The sequence below is a fragment of the Macrobrachium rosenbergii genome, chromosome 1 (genome assembly GCF_040412425.1).
Source record: "Macrobrachium rosenbergii isolate ZJJX-2024 chromosome 1, ASM4041242v1, whole genome shotgun sequence".
Lineage (NCBI taxonomy): Eukaryota > Metazoa > Arthropoda > Malacostraca > Decapoda > Palaemonidae > Macrobrachium > Macrobrachium rosenbergii.
In genome coordinates, this window is record NC_089741.1 from 15,745,653 (window position 1) to 15,769,571 (window position 23,919).

The 23,919-nt window shown below is 35.4% G+C and overlaps 1 protein-coding gene across 3 annotated transcripts in view; it reads left to right on the plus strand.

The window, feature by feature from the left end:
* The window catches only part of LOC136827774 (synaptotagmin-15-like), a 457,185-nt gene extending 438,205 nt beyond the window's left edge, over nt 1–18,980 (plus strand). For 2 of the 3 annotated variants that reach the window (XM_067087135.1, XM_067085600.1), the window contains 4 exons: nt 123–281; nt 15,047–15,115; nt 16,416–16,554; nt 17,111–18,980. In XM_067087135.1, the coding sequence (XP_066943236.1) occupies nt 123–281; nt 15,047–15,115; nt 16,416–16,554; nt 17,111–17,235 (492 nt within the window). In that variant the 3' untranslated portion in view covers nt 17,236–18,980. The remainder of the gene's footprint in view (nt 1–122; nt 282–15,046; nt 15,116–16,415; nt 16,555–17,110) is intronic. The other variant, XM_067086401.1, reaches the window with a different exon arrangement.
* Nucleotides 18,981–23,919: the final 4,939 nt, after the last annotated feature.

Genomic DNA, 23,919 nt, shown 5'->3' on the forward strand with positions numbered 1-23,919 from the left:
AACATCTTGTCGTAAGATACTCTTCCTTTTAGCAATTATCTTCGGGAGGTATGTTGATTCTGAGAAACTAACCATTTTTTAATAAATTATCATATTTCTGAAATCCATGCTTTACTTAACAGGATCTGGCTCCTTGGGAGGGCAAGAGAATGCTGCGACGGGACTTAGAGAGAGAGGTCAGTTTAAGCCCACGTGATCTGGGTCAACTAGAGCTCTCGCTATGCTACAATAACAATCTGGAGAGGCTAACTGTCACAGTGGGCTCAGCTAAACAGTTGAAAGTAAGCCTTCTTTATTTCGTAGATTAGGTGCCAAGTTAGCGTTGAAAGTACTGTAAAATCAAAGTTTATTTGGACCTGACGTTAAGTATCCGTAGCTGACATCATTGTAACTAGTGGATTGTCAGAAATGTGAACTATACTAATCAAAATTACTGGTAGTGATATTAGCTGCAGATATATACCGCCACCTAAAAAAAAGGGGGAGTCTATATGTGTGATGAGTACTGATACTGAAATTCTTATTAAAAGTCTACTTGTAACAAATATAATGTTTTTTCTGATTTTGTGTGCACTAACATATAGGCTAGATAGTGTAATATAATGACAGTAACTTTTTGATGCTAATTTATAAGAATTTCTGCAAGTCTTTCCAAAACAGTGATTTTTGATGTCAAGTCTTTGGTACTTATCCAACAGTTGTTGGAGCTACCAACTATTCCTAACAGATTTTCCGCAGACAGACGGAAGAATAACACCTTCTAGAGCCACCCTGCTCATGGTAAAATGTGTATGAGGGATTATACACACACACCACACACACACATACATACATACATACATACACACACACACACACACACACACACACACACACACACATATATATATATATATATATATATATATATATATATATATATATATATATATATATATATATATATATATATATATATATATATATATATATATATATATATATATATATATATATATATATATATATATATATATATATATATATATATATATATATATATATATATATATATATATATATATATATATATATATATATATATATATATATATATATATATATATATATATATATATATATATACATACATACACACACACACACACTAGCTGACAAACCCGGCACTGCCCGGGAAAACTCTGAAGAACTCAGAAAATTTTCCTGCACCTCCTTGTACTGAGCGTCCCTTTTATCCAAATATCACTTTTCTGACTGTGCCATTTATCCAGGAATTACTGTGCTGACTGTCCATTTTATCCATAGATTACTGTACTAACTGACCCTTTTATCCAAATTTTACTTTGCTGACGATCCCATTTATCCATATATTACTGTCGTGACTGTCCCATTTATCCATGTATTACTGTGGTGACAGTCCCGTTTATCCAGGTATAACTGTATTGACTGTTCCTTTTATTCAAGTATTACTGTACTGACTGTCCCATTTATCCAGGTATTACTGTATTGACTGTCCCTTTTATTGAGGTATTACTGTACTGTCTGCCCATTTTATCCAGGTATTTACTGTGGTGACTGTCCCTTTTATTCAGGTATTACCGTGGTGACTGTCCATTTTTCCCACACATTACTGTGGACTGTCCCTCTCATTGAGGTATTACGGTACTGACTGTCCCTTTTATCCAGGTATTACTGTACTGACTATCCCTTTTATCGAGGTATTACTGTGGTGACTTCCTTTTTCCCACACATTACTGTGGTGACAGTCCAATTTATCCAGGTAGTACTGGAGTGACTGTCGATTTTATCCAGACATTACTGTGGTGATGTCCCCCAGGTATTACTGTGGTGACTGTCAATTTTACCTACACATTACTGTGGTGACTGTTCCTTTCATCCAGGTATTACTGTACAGACTATCCCTTTTATCCAGGTATTACTGTACTGGCTGTCCCTTTTATCCAGGTATTACTGTGCTGACTGTCCCTTTTACCCACACATTACTGTGGTGACTGTCCTTTTTATCCAGGTATTACTGTGCTGACTGTCCCCTTTATCCAGGCATTACTGTACTGACTGTTCCATTTATCCTGGTATTACTGTACTGACTGTCCCTTTTATCCAGGTATTACTGTGCTGACTGTCCCTTTTACCCACACATTACTGTGGTGACTGTCCTTTTTATCCAGGTATTACTGTGCTGACTGTCCCCTTTATCCAGGCATTACTGTACTGACTGTCCCATTTATCCTGGTATTACTGTACTGACTGTCCCTTTTATCCAGGTATTACACTGCTGACTGTCCCTTTTATCCAGGTATTACTGTACTGACTGTCCCCATTATCCAGGTATTACTGTGCTGACTGTTCATTTTATCCAGATATTACTGTACTGACTTGTTCCCTTTATCCAGGTATTAATGTATTGACTACCCTTTTCATCCAGGTATTACTGTACTGACTGTCCCGTTTATCGAGGTATTACTGTACTGACTGTCCTATTTATCCAGGTATTACACACCGACTGTCCAGTTTATCCAGGTATTACTGTGCTGACTGTCCCTTTTATCCAGGTACTACTGTACTGACTGTCCCTTTTATCCAGGTATTACATACCGACTGTCACTTTTATCCAGGTATTACTGTGCTGACTGTCCCCTTTATCCAGGTATTACTGTGCTGAAAGTCCCTTTTACCCAGGTATTACTGTGCTGACTGTCCCTTTCATCCAGGTATTATTGTGCTGACTGTCCCTTTCATCCAGGTATTACTGTGCTGACTGTCCCTTTAACCAGGCATTACTGTACTGATTGTCCCTTTTATCCAGATATTATTGTGCTGACTGTCCCTTTCATCCAGGTATTACTGTGCTGACTGTCCCTTTCATCCAGGTATTACTGTGCTGACTGTCCCTTTTATCCAGGTATTACTGTGCTGACTGTCCCTTTCATCCAGGTATTACTGTGGTGACTGTCCCTTTCATCCAGGTATTACTGTGCTGACTGTCCCTTTTATCCAGGTATTACTGTGCTGACTGTCCCTTTTATCCAGGTATTACTGTGGTGACTGTCCCTTTTATCCAGATATTATTATGCTGACTGTCCCTTTTATCCAGATATTATTGTGCAGACTGCCCCTTTTATCCAGGTATTACTGTGCTGACTGTCTCTTTTATCCAGGTATTACTGTGCTGACCGTCCCCATTATCCAGGTATTACTGTACTGACTGTCCCTTTTATCCAGGTATTACTGTGCTGACTGTTCATTTTATCCATATATTACTGTGCTGACTGTCCCTTTTATCCAGGTATTACTGTGGTGACTGTCCCTTTCATCCAGATATTATTGTACTGACTGTCCCATTTATCCAGATATTACTGTACTGACTGTCCCTTTTATCCAAGTATTACTGTGCTGTCTGTCCCTTTTATCCAGATATTACTGTCCTGACTGCCCCTTTCATCCAGGTATTACTGTGCTGACTGTCCCTTTTATCCAGATATTACTGTGCTGACTGTCCATTTTATCCAGATATTGCTGCACTGACTGTTCCTTATATCTAGGTATTACTGCGCTGACTGTCCCTTTTATCCAGGTATTACTGTGGTGACTGTCCCTTTTATCCAGGTATTACTGTGGTGACTGCCCCTTTTATCCAGGTGTTACTTTGGTGACTGTGAATTTTATCCAGACATTACTGTGGTGACTGTCCCTTTTATCCAGATATTACTGTGCTGACTGTCCCTTTTATCTAGGTATTACTGTGCTGACTCTCTCTTTTATCCAGATATTAATGTGGTGACTGAGCCACTTAACCCCCACTGAACCTAAACGCACCACCCACTTAGGTGAAACACCCCCACTAAGCATAAGCACACTTTGCACTAAACCTAAGCACACCCCAACTGAACCTAAACACACCCCTTGCTAAACCTAAACACAACCCCCACTAAATCTAAATACACCCCTTACTAAACCTAAACACATCACTAAACCTAAACACCCCCTCCCACTAAACCTAAACACATCCCTTGCCAAACCTAAACACATCCCCCACTAAACCTAAACACACCCCTTGCTAAACCTAAATACACCCTAATAAACCTAAACACACCCCCTTGCTAAACCTAAACATACCCCCTACTAACCTAAACACACCCCCTGCTAAACTTAAACACACCCCCACTAAACCTAAACACACCCCCTGCTAAACCTAAACATATTCCCAGTAAACCTAAACAGAAACCTTGCTACAGAATTATTAATCGCAGGAAAGGAAAACATTTTGAATATTATATGTCTATGGTATCGAGTACATGAAGTGAAATATGATAAACGTGTAGAGTTTATTTACCACATAAGTTACAAAGGGAGAAGGAAGGGAGATGAGGGAAGGGGAATGGGAAAGGGGTACGGATTTGAAACCTACCCTATTATCTAAGTTGGGTCAAATGATGGCCACGTGCCAAATTTTGTCTAGATCGGCCAAGTGGTTACCAATAAGTTACAAAGGGAAGGGGGAATGGGGGAAGGGGAAGAGGAAGGCGGGACAGGTTTTAAACCTACCCTGTTATCTAAGTTTAGTCAAATGATGGCCAAGTGCCAAATTTTGTCTAGATCGGTCAAGCGGTTCAGATTTCTATCGTACACAAACATACATACATGATAACATTCATTCATATATATATATATATATATATATATATATATATATATATATATATATATATATATATATATATATATATATATATATATATATATATATATATATATATATATATATATATATATATATATATATATATATATATATATATATATATACATATATATATATATATATATATATATATATATATATATATATATATATATATATATATATATATATATATATATATATATATATATATATATATATATATATATATATATATACATATATATATATATATATATATATATATATATATATATATATATATATATATATATTAATATATATATATATATATATATGTATATACATATAAATATATATGTATATATATATATATATATATATATATATATATATACATACATACATACATATATATATGTAAAATATACCATCAGGAAGGAACTCATTTAAAAGGAAATGATTATGAAAAAAGTCGTAAACTAGCTTCATAATGATCCATATAAACAGAAACTAACAACCATGCACCTGTCCACTCATGCATCCACAAAGAGCGAGAGAGAGAGAGAGAGAGAGAGAGAGAGAGAGAGAGAGAGAGAGAGAGAGAGAGAGAGAGAGAGAGATGCAAAGACAAGGTAAGAAATCTGTCTTAGAATACAAGATTTGAACGACGGCCCTCAGTTGAATGCGCTGGTAAGGTTAACGTCACTGTATTCCTTTAGAGTTTAGAATCTAATTTTTTAAATTCCATTATATCGTTAGCAGTATATACAACCTATTTACTACCGAACTACTGAAATATATACACGGAATGAGAGTTATTTTCTGTGAAACGAAAGTCATCAAAAACAATTATTCTTTTGCCTATTAAACCCGAGCAGTCGTTTCAAATGGTGAAAGTAGTAGGTACTTGTGCTCTTAATTTGAGGTACTTGAACGCAGTTATCCGGGCAACCTTCCTCAATAATACTTACCAGTACTCGGAAACTATAAGCCATGAAAGCTATTCTGATTTAACCTTTGCAGATTGAATAGACTAGTTCTGGGAACCATTAACAGTCGCCTTTTCTTCCCCTGAGTTAAAAAGGGGAACATAAAACCACTGTCGTTTCTCTCCTCGGAAGAGAAAAAGGTTGAAAACAGGAAACAAACCATTGCTACATTCATCCTTTAACTGGTGAATCACGGATTAATCCCCGATGCAGAAAATCTCCACAGAATAGCTGTTTAGTGCACCTGCTCAGAATGCTCATCAGTGGCATGTTCTCCCACAGTTACTTTGTAACTCCTGACCTTTATATCAAGCTTATTTACTCCAACACGTATTCTTCGCCTGCTTACTCACAATACCCTAATCAATCTTTTCACCTATTCTTAGCTTCTCACCACATATTTGTTCCTTTTCCTTTAGCCCCTTTCACTCCAGCTACCTTGCTTCACCTGTTCTAGGCAAACATTTACTCTCTCGTTTGTATTCAACCTCTTTTTCTTTCCATAAAGGAGTGATGTTTACGATATTTGCTTCTTTACGCACTTTTCAGAACTCTCGACACCTTTGCAGATGTTCCTCTATGTTGCGCGGAACACTTTTTCTGTGATTCGTTTTAGTTTTCTGTAAAAGAAAACTATTGAGATGGTTATTCGTCTGTCCGTCCGCACTTTTCTGTCCGCCTTAGATCTTAAAAACTACCGAGGCTAGAGGGCTGAAAATTTGTATGTTGATCATCCACCCTCCAATCATCAAACGTAACAAATTGCAGCCCTCTAGCCTAAGTAGTTTTTATTTTATTTAAGGTTAGGTTTTGCCATGGATCGTGTGTCTGGCAGCACTTACCGGAGGCGTCGCCGACGCACCTTCACATTAGGGTAACAAACGAGCACTGCCTGGTCGTAGCTGAGTTTCATGCAGCATTATACTCTGTACTGAAAACTCAATTGCGGCGAAGAAGCTTCGCGGCATTTGGTACGTTTTCTCTCACCCCAACATCATATCGTATTCTTGGATATTTGCAAAAATCTGCAATTTTCTTTCTCCATCCCTCACCAAGGCTTGAATTCACCCTCAGAGCGGACTTTGGCTAACATTCACCGCCATCATCCTCCCCGGATTGGAAAATTGGGGTCAGTCTGAATAGAGAGAGAATAAAAAAATCGATTCCTATAAACCCGCATGAATACCAACCACAAACTGCGCGAGAACTGCTATCTATTACACTGACATGCCTTTTAACGCAACTACCCTCAGTTTGAAACGGTTGTGCAAGTAATCACCAATAAAGTTAAGTATATCTTAGTTTAACCAAACCACTGAGCTGATTAACAGCTCTCCTAGGGCTAGCCCGAAGGATTAGATTTATTTAACGTGGTTAAGAACCAACTGGTTACCTAGCAACGGGACCTATAGCTTATTGTGGAATCCGAACCACATTATGACGAGAAAAAAAATTAATTTCTATCACCAGAAATAAATTCCTCTAATTCTTCAATGGCCGGTCGGAGAGTCGAACGCTGGGCCAACAGCGTGCTAGCCGAGAGATCTACCCACCCTGCCAATGAAGAACTGTAATCACCAATAGCACCTACCGGTAGGTAACGATATTCATGGGAAGGAAAATATTCACTGGGGAAAAACCCCAACAGGTTTATCTGTTCCTAACTCGTCTCGCACAGCTTCTTTCTGCTCGAGACCTTGTAAGATGCGTAAATGAATTTAAAGATATCCAAGGTGTGACTGGAGTAACCTGTGGGCGGCGGGCTGCATTCTATATAGCGTTTGACACCCCTGCCCTTCGCCATTAATCTCAGCTCTTTCGTAAAACTGCGAAAACAGTTGCAGTGGAAAGGGAATCACTCATATAGATGCAAGGGATAACGGAAGACCATTATATTTCAAGTAATATTGCCAAACCAAAATGTGAAATTCGCTTTTCCTCTTCCTTTAATTCATATGGGCATTCCGTTCTTCATATATATATATATATATATATATATATATATATATATATATATATATATATATATGTGTGTGTGTGTGTGTGTGTGTGTGTGTGTGTGTGTGTGTGTGTGTGTATATATATATATATATATATATATATATATATATATATATATATATATATATATATATATATATCCCTGGATTTCTAGATTCGTAAGATGCTTTACACGCCGGCAACGGATCTTTCTTTAATTTGGCTTTAGAAATCTGGCTCTACAGTAAGGGAAATCATAAAAAGAAATAGAAAAATGGGGATGATTCAATGAGCTTAGGGCTCTACTTCATGAAGGAATGTTACGTAAACACTTTGGTTAAATTAAGTAATTATATTTACAGAAAAGAATCAAAGGGGAAAATGGCTAAATGAATTATTAGGAGGCTTGCAATGCCTGAAGATCTTCCTACTGGATCTCTTGAATGATGGCAAGGCACAGTCCAAGATGAGTCCACAGCAAAGTCCCTTTGCAAGAGAGAGTTAAACATTACACGCCAGTAAAAGAAAATATAACACATACAATGACTTGAGGCTGCACTGATGGTGCCAAGGACTCGAGGAATGAATGGACACTTTACACTGGAACACAGAACATTGGCAATGGCACTGGATAAAATGGCACAAGGACAAAGCGGAACGCTGGACTCAATAAACACTTCTAATGGCAAACTGTCGTGACCGAAAGGTCTTCACCCGTACTTTACCTTAGGGGAAGCAGGTTTCACACGAATACTGACGAGAGACAATCACACGAACAACACGGCACACTAATCACTTGGACAGACCGTTCCGAGGATGACTGCAGAATCGTAGTCGAGTCTGGAGTCGGGTGTGAACAGGGGGTTTTGGGGGGAAGGGGCCTCTCAGCACCTCTCACGCGCGTACGACTCCTCTGGCTAACTGCAAAGATCTCTCCTGTCCTAGCCTCTTTTAAGACCTCTGCCGAGTATGTTGACCGTGTGCAGAGATCTCCTGAGTATGGTGACCGTGTGCCAAGATGTGTCATTTTCCAGGTGTTCCAGCCATCTGCTTGTATCTCCCCAGACAATTCAGCCAGCTCAATCTGCCTTTAGAATGGTTGCTTTAAGCAGCTTAGTTGGGCTAAACTGCTTAAGGGAGTGGCACTCAGCCTCTTATCTTTGCCCTTTTCAACTGTGCCATCTAAATATCTGTTTCTGGTAAAACGAAGGGGACAGATCGAAATGTTGATAACTTTTAGTGTGTTGATATCTACTGTAGGTCAACTGGGATCCGCTATGCAGCGACGATTCTACTTTCGATAAACTAGGGGCAAACTAAGGGTTGGCTGTGCAGCAACTTCTTGTAACTTATAATTATATATATATATATATATATATATATATATATATATATATATATATATATATATATATATATATATATAATATATATATAATTATATATATATATATATATATATATATATATATATATATATATATATATTTATATATAATATATATATATAGATATATATATACATATAATCATGAAGCTACAAATGTCGCTTAATATCAAATTCACGCTACCTCGGGAATATCTCCGATGGAGAATTATCACCGGAGGGGAATTTATAAGTGATAAATGGATTGGTACTGCCGGGTCACGAACCCTCGACACAGAACTTATCCAGCAACTCCAGTCGACGTTACCACTGAGCTACCAAGAGAGGTATAAGTCAATGCCGAGTCTGCTGTACTGTTTTTTACCCGTCGTGAGCGGGGAAGTTGTACTTAGCCTCGGCACTCACCCACCTACGCCATGATAATTCATTGGTACGTTTGGAACACGCAGCTCTTAATTATGAAATTTTTTTATCATGTGGACAAGGCCTTCAATGCCATAGATAAGATAATAGAATTTAAGCCAAAGGCCAAGCCCTAGAACCTATGAGGTCATTCAGCGCTGAAAGAGAAACTAACAGCCAGTAAGAAGGTTTGAAAGGTGTAACAGGGTGAAAACCTTGCAGTTGCACTAGGAAACAATTTTTAGAGAGGGTGGAGAGTAAAACTGAAAATGAACGGAGGTGCAGTGAAAGGAATGAAAGGAGTTGCAGCTGGGAGCCGAAAGGTTTGTCCTTGATGTTATTCCTCGGCCTAAGCAATTTGTTTTCGAGCCTCACTTCCTCGCCCTAACTTAACGTTAGACAGCGTCAGCAAGGCGACGTTTTTCGCGCTCGTGCATCCAGACCCGTAAGGTCCTTTGCTGCGTCCCTTCTGCTTTGAGCTGCAACCTCTTTCATTCCTTTTTCTCTACCTCCCTTCATATTCTCTTTCTTCTATCTGACTTTCAACCCTCTTTAACAGTTGTTTCACAGTGCAGCTGCAAGGTTTTCCTCATGTTACATTTTTACAAACCTTACTGTCAATTTCTCTTTCAGAACCGAATGACCTCATAGGTCCCAGCGCTTGGCTTTTGGCTTTAATTCTATATCCCAATTGCAATTCCTCAACTCTTTCTTTCCCTTCCGGCTTTTCCCCTCAAAGAACGTTCAGTTACGGTGAAGCTCGCTTAGCAAATCTATTGGCCTTTATAGCACGACCCATATTAAACGACAGCACGATTTGCGTGGAAACAGAATTAGCAGCATCCCGAGATGTGTCTGAAAGAGGTTGTACCTAGGGGATGAAGGGACGCTGCAAAGAGCCTTAAGTAATGCCTACAGTACACCGCATGAGGTGCACTGACAGCACTACCAACCTACGGGGGTTTCATGGATAGTTGTGAAAATAGTCATTACCCTCTACTAGCGATGTATTAAATTGAATGGAATATGAAATTTAGGCAAAAAGCAAAGCGCTGGGACCTATGAGGTTATAAAGAATCGAAGTGACCTATTAAGCGGAAATCGTTAAACCAAATTATCAATTGTTTTGGTGAAAAAACTTTGCATCTAAAAGCTCTATGTGGTCAATCGGATTTGATTTCCAAACGACATCCACTCTCCCCCCGCCCCGATTAAATACGTCGCGCAATACTTTAACAAAAATTTAACTTCAGTATTTCAGAATTTTTTCTATAATCTATAACTGAAAATCACCTGAGTTAATTCCTATATTTAACCATGTACCTTAACTAAAATAATTCCAGAATTTTTTTATGTATAACTTAAAATTCTTTTCACCTGCGTTAAATCCTATATTTACCCACGTAGCTTTAGACCTTTGTAGAAGCGTAGCTGACAATCACATTATCAAATTTTCACACCAATGAATGGAAGTAATTTCTTTGCACCAGCTCCATGAGACAAATAATTTGATATTTAGTTTTACCTTCTAATTACACATTGTTCTACAGTAGTAAAATTACGTAATTTACTTCTTTGTTTTTATCTCAATACATTTAACGGTACCGCACTTTTATTCATTAGTATGGAGTCAGATTTCAGCTCGTTGTCCCACAAATTAGCTAAGGGTATTCAAGTCGTCACAACCAATACCCAAACCACATTTCCACCATAAGTGTTGAACAAATGGAATATTCAACAATTCCATGAGAGTGACTTACATTAATTTGCCTACGTTTAAAATTTAATGTAGCCCTTTCACATGTGTATTCACTCACACGTGAATACTGCTGAACAGTCTGGTATATTTCTAAATCAAGATAACCCACATACTGCGAGAAGGAAATACCAACTTTTATTCCCTTGAAAATTCTGTAAACTAACGCCAGCTTTACGCTTAAAAATTTAAATTAGCGAAAAACCTTTATGAAAACTGGCCAAAACTTATCTAACTTAACATAGCCAACAACTTAATCCATTTTCGGGAAGCTAAAATTCTAAAGTACAACATACCCGTAAATAAATTTAATTTATTTTAATGCCTAATATTGCCTTATGGCATAACATTCTTAATTCCCTCAAACCTTAGGGAGCTTCTGCAAACTTAACTGAGCGGGAGGTAGCCGAGCACATTTAAACACCTAATACCTATCTGAACTTACAAGAAAACTAAGCAATAGATTAAGTCTACACTTACCACCTGAAAGAAAGTTTGATTATTTGGCATGTTGTACAAAACCACCCAAGAACCTGCATAAAAAGTCATACGACCTACTACGCGGAACATGAGGGCTCCCCCACCCCCAAGGGTTCCGCCCCTAAAGGGGTGGAGGATAAGATGACGTTGGAGTTGTTCAAGAACACTATATACAAATTAAAAAAGTAAATTTATTACAATAATTCGTAAATTAAATCTCTGACAAACTAAAGAAATAAATTTATGACAAATTAAAGAAGTAAAGTTACTACAAAAATTAAAGTAAATTTAAAAGAAATTAAAAAATATTTTTGTACAAAAAATTTAAAAAGTAAATTTATGACAAACATAAAAGTAAATTTATTAAAAAAAAAACTTCAAAAGTAAATTTATGACAAATTGAAAAATTATATTTATTACAAAAATTAAAAAAGTAAATTTATGACAAATTGAAAAATTATATTTATTACAAAAATTAAAAAAGTAAATTTATGACAAAAGAAAATTTATGACAAAAAATTACTTAAAACTATACCTGTTGCTAAAGAGAGCGGCTTCAGCATTGGTGAAGCTTTACCATTAGAACAGAAACTCAAAGTCATACTCATACCAAAAACGTCCTGGAAAAAAGAAAGCTTGAGAGCTGTGTGTAATTTACTCTAAATCTTGTAAATTTTGGGAGTTTACTCGCGTCAGTGTATGGGTAAACGCCCACAGAAATGGTTAGAATGACTGCCAAAGATTTGCACGAGACTAACTATCACGCAGCAAGATCCGAAATCCCAAAAACAAATATGCAATGTTAGCAATAATATAGTCTAAGATCCAGTTTTACCTTGCAGAAGCCAGGGGTTTATTATAACTTGACCAACGAAGGAAACAATCGATGGAAATCCAAAGCGCCAACTGTAGTCCAGTGGCGTGATAAGCGGTTTTTTCGTTAAAACTTCACAACAGGACCAATTCTCTACGATAAATTAAAGAAGAATTGAATGCACCACTCCTGAGGAACAAAGAATTACTTAGCAAACTCCTGTTAAACGTCTACCGCCCAGAACAATGATACAGTCGAAGGTCCGAAGGTTCAACTATAATGTCCGAACTGGAACGCTGTTGTCATTTGCCAAGGACTCTAATGTCTTAGCAGTGTCTTGCTTCTTGGAACATGACCAAAAGCGATCTATGGATATTCTTGAAATCGCTGATTTTGCGAGTATTATTTTTATTTCCTACTCCCTTCTTTTACTTGTCTTTCATGATGAATAGATTTTCTTGAATGTGACTCGTAATTTCTTTTAGGGCTCACGAAGTAATTTATAGCATAAGCTTGTCGCATATTTCTTTTCATCACTTTGATTAAATAACTTTTAATTCGCGTGGACATTTTGTCATAATGATATATAATGAAATAATCTATATATACGTATATACATACACACACACACACACACACACACACACACATATATATATATATATATATATATATATATATATATATATATATATATATATATATATATATATATATATATGTGTGTGTGTGTGTGTGTGTGTGTGTGTGTGTGTGTGTGTGTGTGTGTGTATAACTGAATCACGAAAAATATGGAACTTGATGAAAATATATATAAATAAAGACAAAATCCACGAAGGAAAGAAACACAATAGAGTGCTGCGAGGCCTTTCGACTTGTCGTCCTTTACTTAGCAGACTGAAGAAATATAAAAATAAGTTTACAAAGAAAACTCATATAAATGACAGATGGGGATTACAAAGGAAAAATATGTACCCGGAATCCAACACAACTGAAGAATTAGTAGAACTGCCAAAACAGGGTTAATATTTAAGAGGTTTTACAAAGGATTAGGATCAGCTGTTCAGAAGCAGGGACAGGTTATACAAGGAGTCTGCTAAGTAAAGGACGACAAGTCGAAAGGCCTCGCATCACTCCATCGTTTCTCTTTCCTTCGTGGATTTTGACTTGATATATATATAATATATATATATATATATATATATATATATATATATATATATATATATGTGTGTGTGTGTGTGTGTGTGTGTGTGTCTGTTTGTGTACTGTATAACTGGACATATTACATAAAACTTACTACACTGTATATAATTCGCAACCAAGTACAAATGAATGTTACTATAATTAAACGCACTTAGCCCTTGCATTACTGCTGTAAAACTGATACCTGTGTTTTTATGCAGGAAATTTATATACCTTTTTTTTAATTACTAAAATATCCAGGCTGCTATTTGTGGCTGCTGTGTTATCTCAGTCTAGGGGTTAACTGTCTCCTTTGAGTAAGCACTGAAAATCCCCGTTTTGGGTATTTGTTTAAAATGTTATTTCTACTGATTTTTTCGTTTTCCTTTTGTTCCCGTACAAACGTTTCATTCTGCGACATATATATATATATATATATATATATATATATATATATATATATATATATATATATATATATATATATATATATATATATATATATATATATATATATATATATATATATATATATATATATATATATATATATATATATATATATATATATATATATATATATATATATATATATATATATAATATATGTGTGTGTATGTATATAACAGTGAAATATTTTCTGTTAAAACAGAATTCCATCTAATAAACGGAGCCCATAAAAAAGCCAAAAGGTAGAAAGTTAATGCTGTATATTTCAGAGAACAACTGTCTCTCTTTACAGGCAGGTAGAGGGAGACAGTTGTTTTCCGAAATATGTAGCATTAGCTTTCTACTTTGTGGTATTTTTATTGGCCCCTATTATTACATATATATATATATATATATATATATATATATATATATATATATATATATATATATATATATACATACATATAAATACATATATACATATATGACATTTTTTTATCACACCGTGATTTATATACAATCATGAAGCTACAAATGTCGCTTAATATCAAATCCACGCTACCTCGGGAATATCCCCGATGGGGAATTATCACCGAACGGGAATTTATAAGTGATAAGTGGACGGGCACTGCCGAGTCTCGATCCCACGACACAGACGCGCCATCCAGCAACTCCAGTCGACGTTACCAACTTACCACAGTGCCCGTCCATTTATCACTTATAAATTCCCCTTCGGTGATAATTCCCCATCGGGGATATTCCCGAGGTAGCGTGGATTTGATATTAAGCGACATTTGTAGCTTCATGATTATATATACATATATGTGTAATTGTATCCCTATAAGGCAATGATCTCTTTGGCTAGTGTCTCCTTTTTTTAACATAATTTCCATGTCAGTGTACTGAGCCTTAACTGACCAGTGATCCTCTACAGGTGGACGAGGACGTCAGGCAAGATAAAAATGAGTTCCAAGCTCGGGTGGCCCTCATGCAACAGACGAAGGTACGTGAAGACCTAATTGCCGACCGCATTAGAAGGCGTTGCCCCTGGAATATTCTAGGCTACCCACGCAAGAACTTGCAATAGATGTGTCTTCATGGGACCGTTTTTCTCCTTTTCCTATATTCCTTGGCAATCCAGTTTGGAAAAATAGTTCCGTATGCTTTTTTTAGTTTAATCTGAAGTCATCTCAATATTATCGTAAATGATCATCGGCTATTGTATTTAAAGATACCATTTCTGATTACAGTGCGTTTGGTCTTGTCGCTTTGGTAACCTGTATTTTCCAATAGAAAGAAAATTAAGAGTAAGAAATTAAACGCATTTTCTTTAGGGGCAATAGGGGCTTTTGTCCAAGAGAAGGAGTGTCCTTCCAGAAAAAAATTTGTTACTGTTGTTACTGGAAAGACACCCCAATTGCTCCTCCAGAAAAATGGTTTAATTTCCCATTTTTAATTTTCACTGTATTGGAAACGTAAGGTAACCAGAGTTAAAAGTCCAAATGCAATGGTAATCAGAAATGAAGTGTATGAGCATTTTATTTGCTAGGTTAGGTCATGGAATATAAATGATCAAAGAAAAAACAGGACTTCCTCGAGTACAAGATAGAGATAAATATGTTTCACTTTAGAAGACTTTCAATTGAATGAAAATCTCCTAAACCTCATCGATCTACGGGCCTTAAGAAGGAAAAAAAGAGGATAGGGACTCAAAAATGATTTCTTTACAAACAAACGATGGTTGAAATGTAAAAGATTTCACTTTAGTTAGGAAAACTATTGTTTTCTATTAACAGTAAATATGACATATTAGTTTAAGGGCATTAATGAAAAAAGAAACGAACGGTAACCTGTGCGTCCTTTTCTGCTTTGTCACATATTTTTATTTTCTTTTCTTTTTTTGGCTTTGTCGTTGTAATTCTTTCTTTAAATGAATATATGCCATTTCAATAACAGCTACAATTCTCCTGATGCCCTTTCCAGTTTTTTTTTATAGTAAAATGTTTCCTCTGTTGCTTTGTTTCGAGAACTAAATCTGTCAAATTTATTAGACAATATTTGATTTACAAAACATACTTACGGACTATATTTTGGAATCGTCTTCTTATCTAACCTCGTTACGAGAAGCCTGAGATTCAAAATGATATTCTGAAAACATTCTTAGTTAGCTATGTAAAGGAATATTTTAAGATCAGTCCGTCAGTCATTCTTCTTCCGAAAACTCAAGCTTTAGTCATTTTTATTTGCGTAGCTTCTACAAGCGGAGAGAAATACAAGTATCCGTATAATGTCTGTCATTGCAGGTGAACAAAACCAAGAAAACAGCCGTGGTTAAAGGCACCGATTCCCCAAGCTTCAATGAGAGCTTCAACTTCAAGGTAGCTCCAGATGCTTTGGACACAACTGCTGTTTGCATCCATATCACAGCTGGGAAGAAATCAGGTATTCATCACTGAGCATTTCTGTCTCCCTTCTACGAGACATTTTCTGTAATTGTACGAGACATTTTCTGTAATAAGTAGATAGTTTGGAGATTTTAACGATGGTAAGTTTAACATACAGTGCACTGGAATATGACAATTACTTATTTCCATTATTTATTTTTTGAATAATCGTCAGTAAAACCACCTTGCCAGACGCTAATATCAAAACTGTCAATGTCAAAATCTTTTATATTAAAATATTGAACACCAAATATCAAAAGTATCTTGGCACCCCTTAGAACTGTGTCAATGAAAAAGTGCTGTACGATGCTAAACAATATTGGACTTCATGAATGTAGCCATACAATATGCCAAAGTGGAAGGCAAAGACGACATCACTGGGCTAACAGGTTACAAGTTAAAACGTTGGGTGAGATCATATTCTGAAGCATTCATACTCAGATATTCTTATGTTTCATGTAAAAACATGAGAAATTAGTCATTATTGCTGTATTAGACAAAATGTTAACTGAAACATAAAGATGGCCATAATCAATATTATTAACGTTTTGCAGATAACGTCGTCGGCCGAGTGCAACTTGGTTCGTTCATGTTCTCGCGGGGCAAAGCTCTGGAACACTGGGAGTCGATGCTGGCCAGAAAGCGCGAGCACGTCAAGCAGTGGCACGCGCTCTCTTAAATCTCGACGATGGATAATCACCCAATACGGAAATTAGTTTCTCTCTCTCTCTCTCTCTCTCTCTCTCTCTCTCTCTCTCTCTCTCTCTCTCTCTCTCTCTCTCTCTCAGCCCTTAGTTTTAACATCATTTCTATAACACTAGAAGTCAACAATGGAGTGAAGGCACTTTTTAATCATATAAATTTAGGATCTCCCCAAGATAGTGACCGCCCCCACAAGGGTTTTCGGGGGTCGTTATCTAGGACTAATATTTCTTGGGGGTCATTATCTTTATGATATTTACGGTCTTTTGTTTATGTTTATACGGTCATCCCCAACGGGCTTGTACTGATCAAGCCGCAAAGGTGGACACGTACCGGGTTAAAACCCTTGTGGGTCACTACCTAGGAAAGATCCATAAATTATATTTGCTGAATATAAAAAACACATTTTCCTGTAATATGAAAATTGAACATAGTATTCTCGTTCTTCCTCTTCATTTGTTTGTAAAACAAGAAAGTTGTTTTTCACTTAAGACTAAAAGCTTTGCTTCTCAAACCCCGGTTGTTGTCAGTCTGTATCTGGGAGAGAAGATATTATGTGAACATCACTCACTGTGTAGAGGTCTTTTAAATTCATTTCTCCACACGATATCTCTTCTCAGTGGCTTAATTTCTTGGTATTTTAGCATCAGTAACACCTCTGAATTATAAAAAAAATGTCAATCAGGTTTTTATTAACGTCTAATTATTCCTCCTTCACCGAATCATTTGTGCTGTTTTTTTTATCTAAATTGGCAAATATGAAAATATATCACAAGTCCGTGCATTGACAGATTTACGATAAGGAATTCAGCAAAAAATATTCAAAATGGTGATATCAACTTTTCATTATATCACAACAAACCACCCTTCCAGTGTTTTGGGAAAGTGAGTTTTCCATGAATACTTATTATTGTAATGGCACCACGTATAAGCTGAGTTGATGTATAGTTGAAAATTCAGGATTATTTATTTTTGCTCAAAACTATCAATGTCCGTAGCTGGTTCACTGAAGGTAGATTCTTGGGCCTACGAGATGTTTGTTTGGCGGCCTCTGATTGGCTAGTACCGGGAGGTAGGCGGCTCGCTCACTGTCTCATTTTTACGTCTGTAGCTCAGAAAACTAGCAATATGTTTATATTTCTTCATTTATCTCATGTTTTGCACAAGACAGGAAAGTTCTGGTAATACCATAGGATTTGGTATTAATTATACAACTAAATCATGATTTCCTGAAATCAATAAGATAAAACACAAAGGAATTACAATGAGTAAAAGTGAAGAGAGAAGCATTTCATTCTTTATACCTGCTTTTACTTATCATCGGATTTTGCATCTTTCATGCGATCAAGATTAAATAAAACTTGTGTTTTTATACAATAAATTCACCCTGAATACGCTGGTGTTTTCAGATTGTAGATGCATGAGATATGTGAAGAGAAAATGAAGAATATGCCTTCTTATGTTGCATCCGTTTTTGACTCAGTTTGGCAGCAGTGCCGAGAGACGGTGATCTGCAAACAGCGAGAGCTTTGAGGCACCATTGACAGTTTTATTTTATCTTGATCGCATGAATGATGCAAAATCCGATGATAAGTAAAAGCAGGTATAAGGAATGAAATGCTTCTCTCTTCACTTTTACTTGTTGTAATTCCTTTGTGTCTTATCTTATTGATTTCAGGAAATCATGATTTAGTTGTACAATTAATACTGAATCCTATGGTATGACCAAAACTTTCCTATCTTGTGCAAAACGTGAGATAAATGAAGAAATATAAATACATTGCTAGTTTTCTGAGCTACAGACGTAAAAATGAGACAGTGAGCAAGCCACCTACCACCCGGTACCAGCCAATAAGAGGCCGCCAAACAAACATCTCGTAGGCCCAAGAATCTGCCTTAAGTGAACTAGCTATAGTGTCCTCCATAGTGGAAGAGGCCGCCTGGGTAACTGCTTATTTCGAGAATTTATGTCCTCTTTAATTACACAACTGAAGCCGTTTCTCAATAGTGTATTTTAGACTTTAATGGGTTGCAATAGATCAAGCCTGTCTTGAGTCAACAAAGGATCTTCGGCATGTTTAAGTCTGGAAGGGAATAAGAAGCCGGGTGTGGAGTTCTGGACTCAGCCCTGCCAACTAAAAGGCAGCACCTCTATAATTATATATTTTCGATAATTTGTGACTCTCATCGATTTTCCTGAGTGTAGAGACTTACTATTGATATTATTAATGTCACTAATTACTCGGTTTCTGTCCCGTCAGCACTGTTCATATAAAAGGAATAGGTCCCATTTCGCCAGGTGTTACAATAAAACACCGAGTAATATTTTTCTCGTAATCTTATAAATGGCAATATTATTCCTAAAATGTTCAAAGCAATTGATGCAAATATTGATGAGTTTTTACAGTGGTTACTAGAGGACGCCGTTTTGGATTTCAAATACATATATATTTTTTTTTTCTTTTGGAACAAATCTATAGATACTGCCATCTCGAATGAAAAAGACGCTTACTTTGTCTCCCAAATCACTGACGCAGTTCATCATATCAGTAACAGCTCAACCTCAAAGACCTCTACACAAATCGTGTCATCTCCCTCGCAGCTGAGAAAAAACAGAATCACGCAATCACATCTCTATTGGAACAATGCCCTTCTCCTTCTCCTCGCCTCTCGTTAAGTCTTAAACTCCTGCATCGGTTCACTGTTCTCTCTTTTATAGACAGGATTTGGAAGAATCGGATGACGCTTGAAAGACATTATACAGGAGACTTCGTGCTTAAGAATTTATCATGACACCTTTGTCTTTACTGAACAATCTGACAGGACTGTAATGCACACATGCCTTTTACACGATGCCTATAAATGCTAGTTGTATGACTTCCCAAGGCCTTGTAATAACTACGTACTCATAGATGTTCGCAAATAGTTACAATGCGCGAGAACAAAGCTGAATATGTCGCATTAGACATTTTGTAATCGTACCTTTGAGTTTTTGATGAGTCACTGGCGGTAAAGTAAGCTGATGTGTATCATTCGGTAAGGTAAGATCAGTGATGCAAAATGTTATATTGTGTTGTTTCTTTCTTGTTTTAGAGTGAAATATGAAAATCATAATACATGGAGAAATAAGGAAACTTTTAAGGTTCGATACCGCTTATGTTCTTTATGTAAGATTTTCTTTTAGAGTAAGGAGTGGGGATAAGTTTCCCCTGATGACCAGAGTTAAATGTTATACAGGCTGTATCTTGACGATAATTTAATCCTTAAATTAATCGGTTATTACTTTTATTACAGAATCAATGTTATCTTATTTGATAGTAAAGCGTAAAATGGAATGTTTGAAGGGTGTCAATGCAGATTATTCAAAGCAAAAGAATCTAAGAGGGTTCATTGTCGAACCACGGCGTAATGTCCTTATAAACACTACACTGGCATAAACTAGTGGCCAGACGAGATAGAATTATCTTGATCTACTGCTAAATTAACTCGTTCTTGGCGTAACAGAAGGACGAGTCAGTGCGAGCAAATAGGGACAAACACCAGAAGTTTGGAATCCGCAATATGAGTGATTTAAACTTATGTATTATAGACACAATAAGCTCCAAATTGCACCCAGAATATTTCATCATAATTTCTTAGGTGTTTAGCACTTAAGCGAAGCCTTCGTCATGCATTTGAAAATGTGTAGTTTCTGTGTTTACACTCACTATCGTCTGTTTCCAAGGTCTCCGCAAATGTAATTGATGTGAATGTTCCCGTTTACGAGGCATCGTTTTGATACCACGTCTCTGTATCTAACCGAGAAAAACAACAATAGAAATTTAGAGGATTTTATAGAACCGTTTTTCACTTCGGTATTCATTGAACCAGATGTTATTTTTGTATAAATCTTAGGAAATATCCCTTTTTTTCTTCTTCTTCGGTTACTGACCGGAATATAAATCAGAACATTTGCCTGATTCAGGGCTGACAACTTGTAGAAGTTTCTTGTAGAAGAATAACTGTGCCGTGAAAACAATGGGCTGTGGAACAAGTTTATTCCCCTTAGGTTAAGGCTCCCTTGGCCTGTCCAGCTATTATTTTCCTCCTGATTCCTAAGGTTCCATCTGAAAGAATGTGTTAGATATTCTTTGTATAACCATGAATGTTGTTATGGTAGCTTTTAATTGATCTTACATATTCTGAACATCTACATACAAAGAGAAGTTTTTTTTTACTGCAGAGGTTTTTTTTAACCATGTTGCTATATCAAATCACCTATTTGGTATAAAAAGAAAATACAACACTATGTCCTTTATAAAATAAGTAACCAGCATCTGATCATTTCAGAAGTTTCTCATTGCTCTCAATTGAGCTTTCAATGAAGTATTCACGTAAACTTTGTGCGGTTTTCAAAAATCGTCATATAGATCTAAAAAGGACTTTAATGCTAAAATTCTCTATTGCTTCTCTTATTCCCAAGAATACAGAGGTGTTTTCATAATTGTGAGGTCCTTTGTCTTTTTATACGTACACGCACATACGTACACAAACACACACATATATTTAAAACTACACACACACACACACACACATACATACATATATATATATATATATATATATATATATATATATATATATATATATATATATATATATATATATATATATATATATATATATATATATATATATATATATATATATATATATATATATATATATATATATATATATATATATATATATATATATATATATATATATATATATATATATATATATATATATATATATATATATATATATATATATATATATATATATATATATGTGTGTGTGTGTGTGTGTGTGTGTGTGTGTGTGCGTATGAATTTCCCATACCAACCTTTTACCCTTAAACCGGGTGACTGATAGTGGTGTCTCTTGGGATTAGTGTATATGTATGTATGTATGTATATATATATATATATATATATATATATATATATATATATATATATATATATATATATATATATAATATATATATATATATATATATATATACTTATACATATATATGTGTGTGTTATGTATGTATGTATACAGTATATTTCATAACAGCAGCAAGGTTTCCTTCTTTATTTTGTGTCTAAATGAAGAGAATATAAGAATTCAGTTATATTTAAGCAACAGTGTTATATTTGCAAGATTTCAAGGGTCCACTAGTTCGGTGAACATCCACAAGTACATCCAAAAAAAAACATAGATACTAAATTATCATTCCCAAATGCACAGGCACACTTTGCAAATATAATCAGATACTTAAGTATAACATTCTCTTTTTATAAATCTATCAATATCTCTGATCAATTGTATCAAATCATATTACAAGATTTTCCAAGTAATAAGACCTTCTTATAAGATACCATTAAACTTAACCTGGTATATATCATAGTTCTTTACGATATGTGGATCCACACAGATAGCAACTCAATTGTGAAGGCGTTCCGAGAATGGTATTTTTCTATTATTTAAGGAGCATCGTTACTTGAAACATGAACTCAAAAACTCTTTCTTAATTACATGCTTTCACACACACACATACATACACACACATATACTGTATATATATGTGTGTGTGTATGTATGTACATATATTTATATATGCATACAGTATGTATATTATATATATATATATATATATATATATATATATATATATATATATATATATATATATATATATATATATATATATATATCCTAAGAATATGTCTTTGTGGGTATGCTTATTTGTGAATTTATATATATACAATTATAAATGTAAGCGTGTGAACTTGTGCTTTTGTATGAGTGTGCTTTAAAACATGCAGCCTATAACTATATTTGAAAATATTCTTGATATACTTATGGATGTTGGTATACTTTACATTTTTGCAGCATTCGGGTCAGTTGTCATTTGTTTACGATATGTTGATAAAAAGCAAAAAAAAATAAAAAATAAAAAATAAAGAATGGTATTGTACTTTGTATATTATGACTGGCGCTATTCTGAAAAATGGATGTGTAATAATATTTATGTAATAAATTGCATATACGTTTGAAATGCTAGTGTTATTATACCTCATAAGTGAATTGTATTATCTCGCACAGGATATTATTTTTTTTCTACTTATGGTAAATTTTAAGTGCCCATAATGTGATGGCATTTTTGAAAGGGACTTAAAAAACTATTATCAAGTTTTTACTACTTTTTACCAGGTAAGTCAGAGTTCACCTGAAAGGCAACACCTTATTAATTAAGGAGGTTCCTTGCATGGAAGTTAAGGTAGCAATTTATTCAATGTATGTGCTGGGCTCTGTAATTTATGAAGGATAATTTTTCAACAAAAAGTGGAGATGATCCAGCAAGAAATAAAAATGGGAGTTTCCCAACGTGACTGGATGTGAAAGGATTTTTTATTATTAAAATAGTTTGACCAGACCACTGAGCTGATTTCAGAAACCCGTTTGGCTCTGGGTAGTCTTCAGCTCCCTGCCCTGAGGTTTCAATAGGTAAAAAATATTATGAATCAAATATCTTCATCAGTAAAGATATCTGATTCGATAACTACGACACCAGGCATGATATATGAAATAAATCAACATTCGAGTTTTGTTATGATACCTGTACATAAACAGCATACAGGCTTGA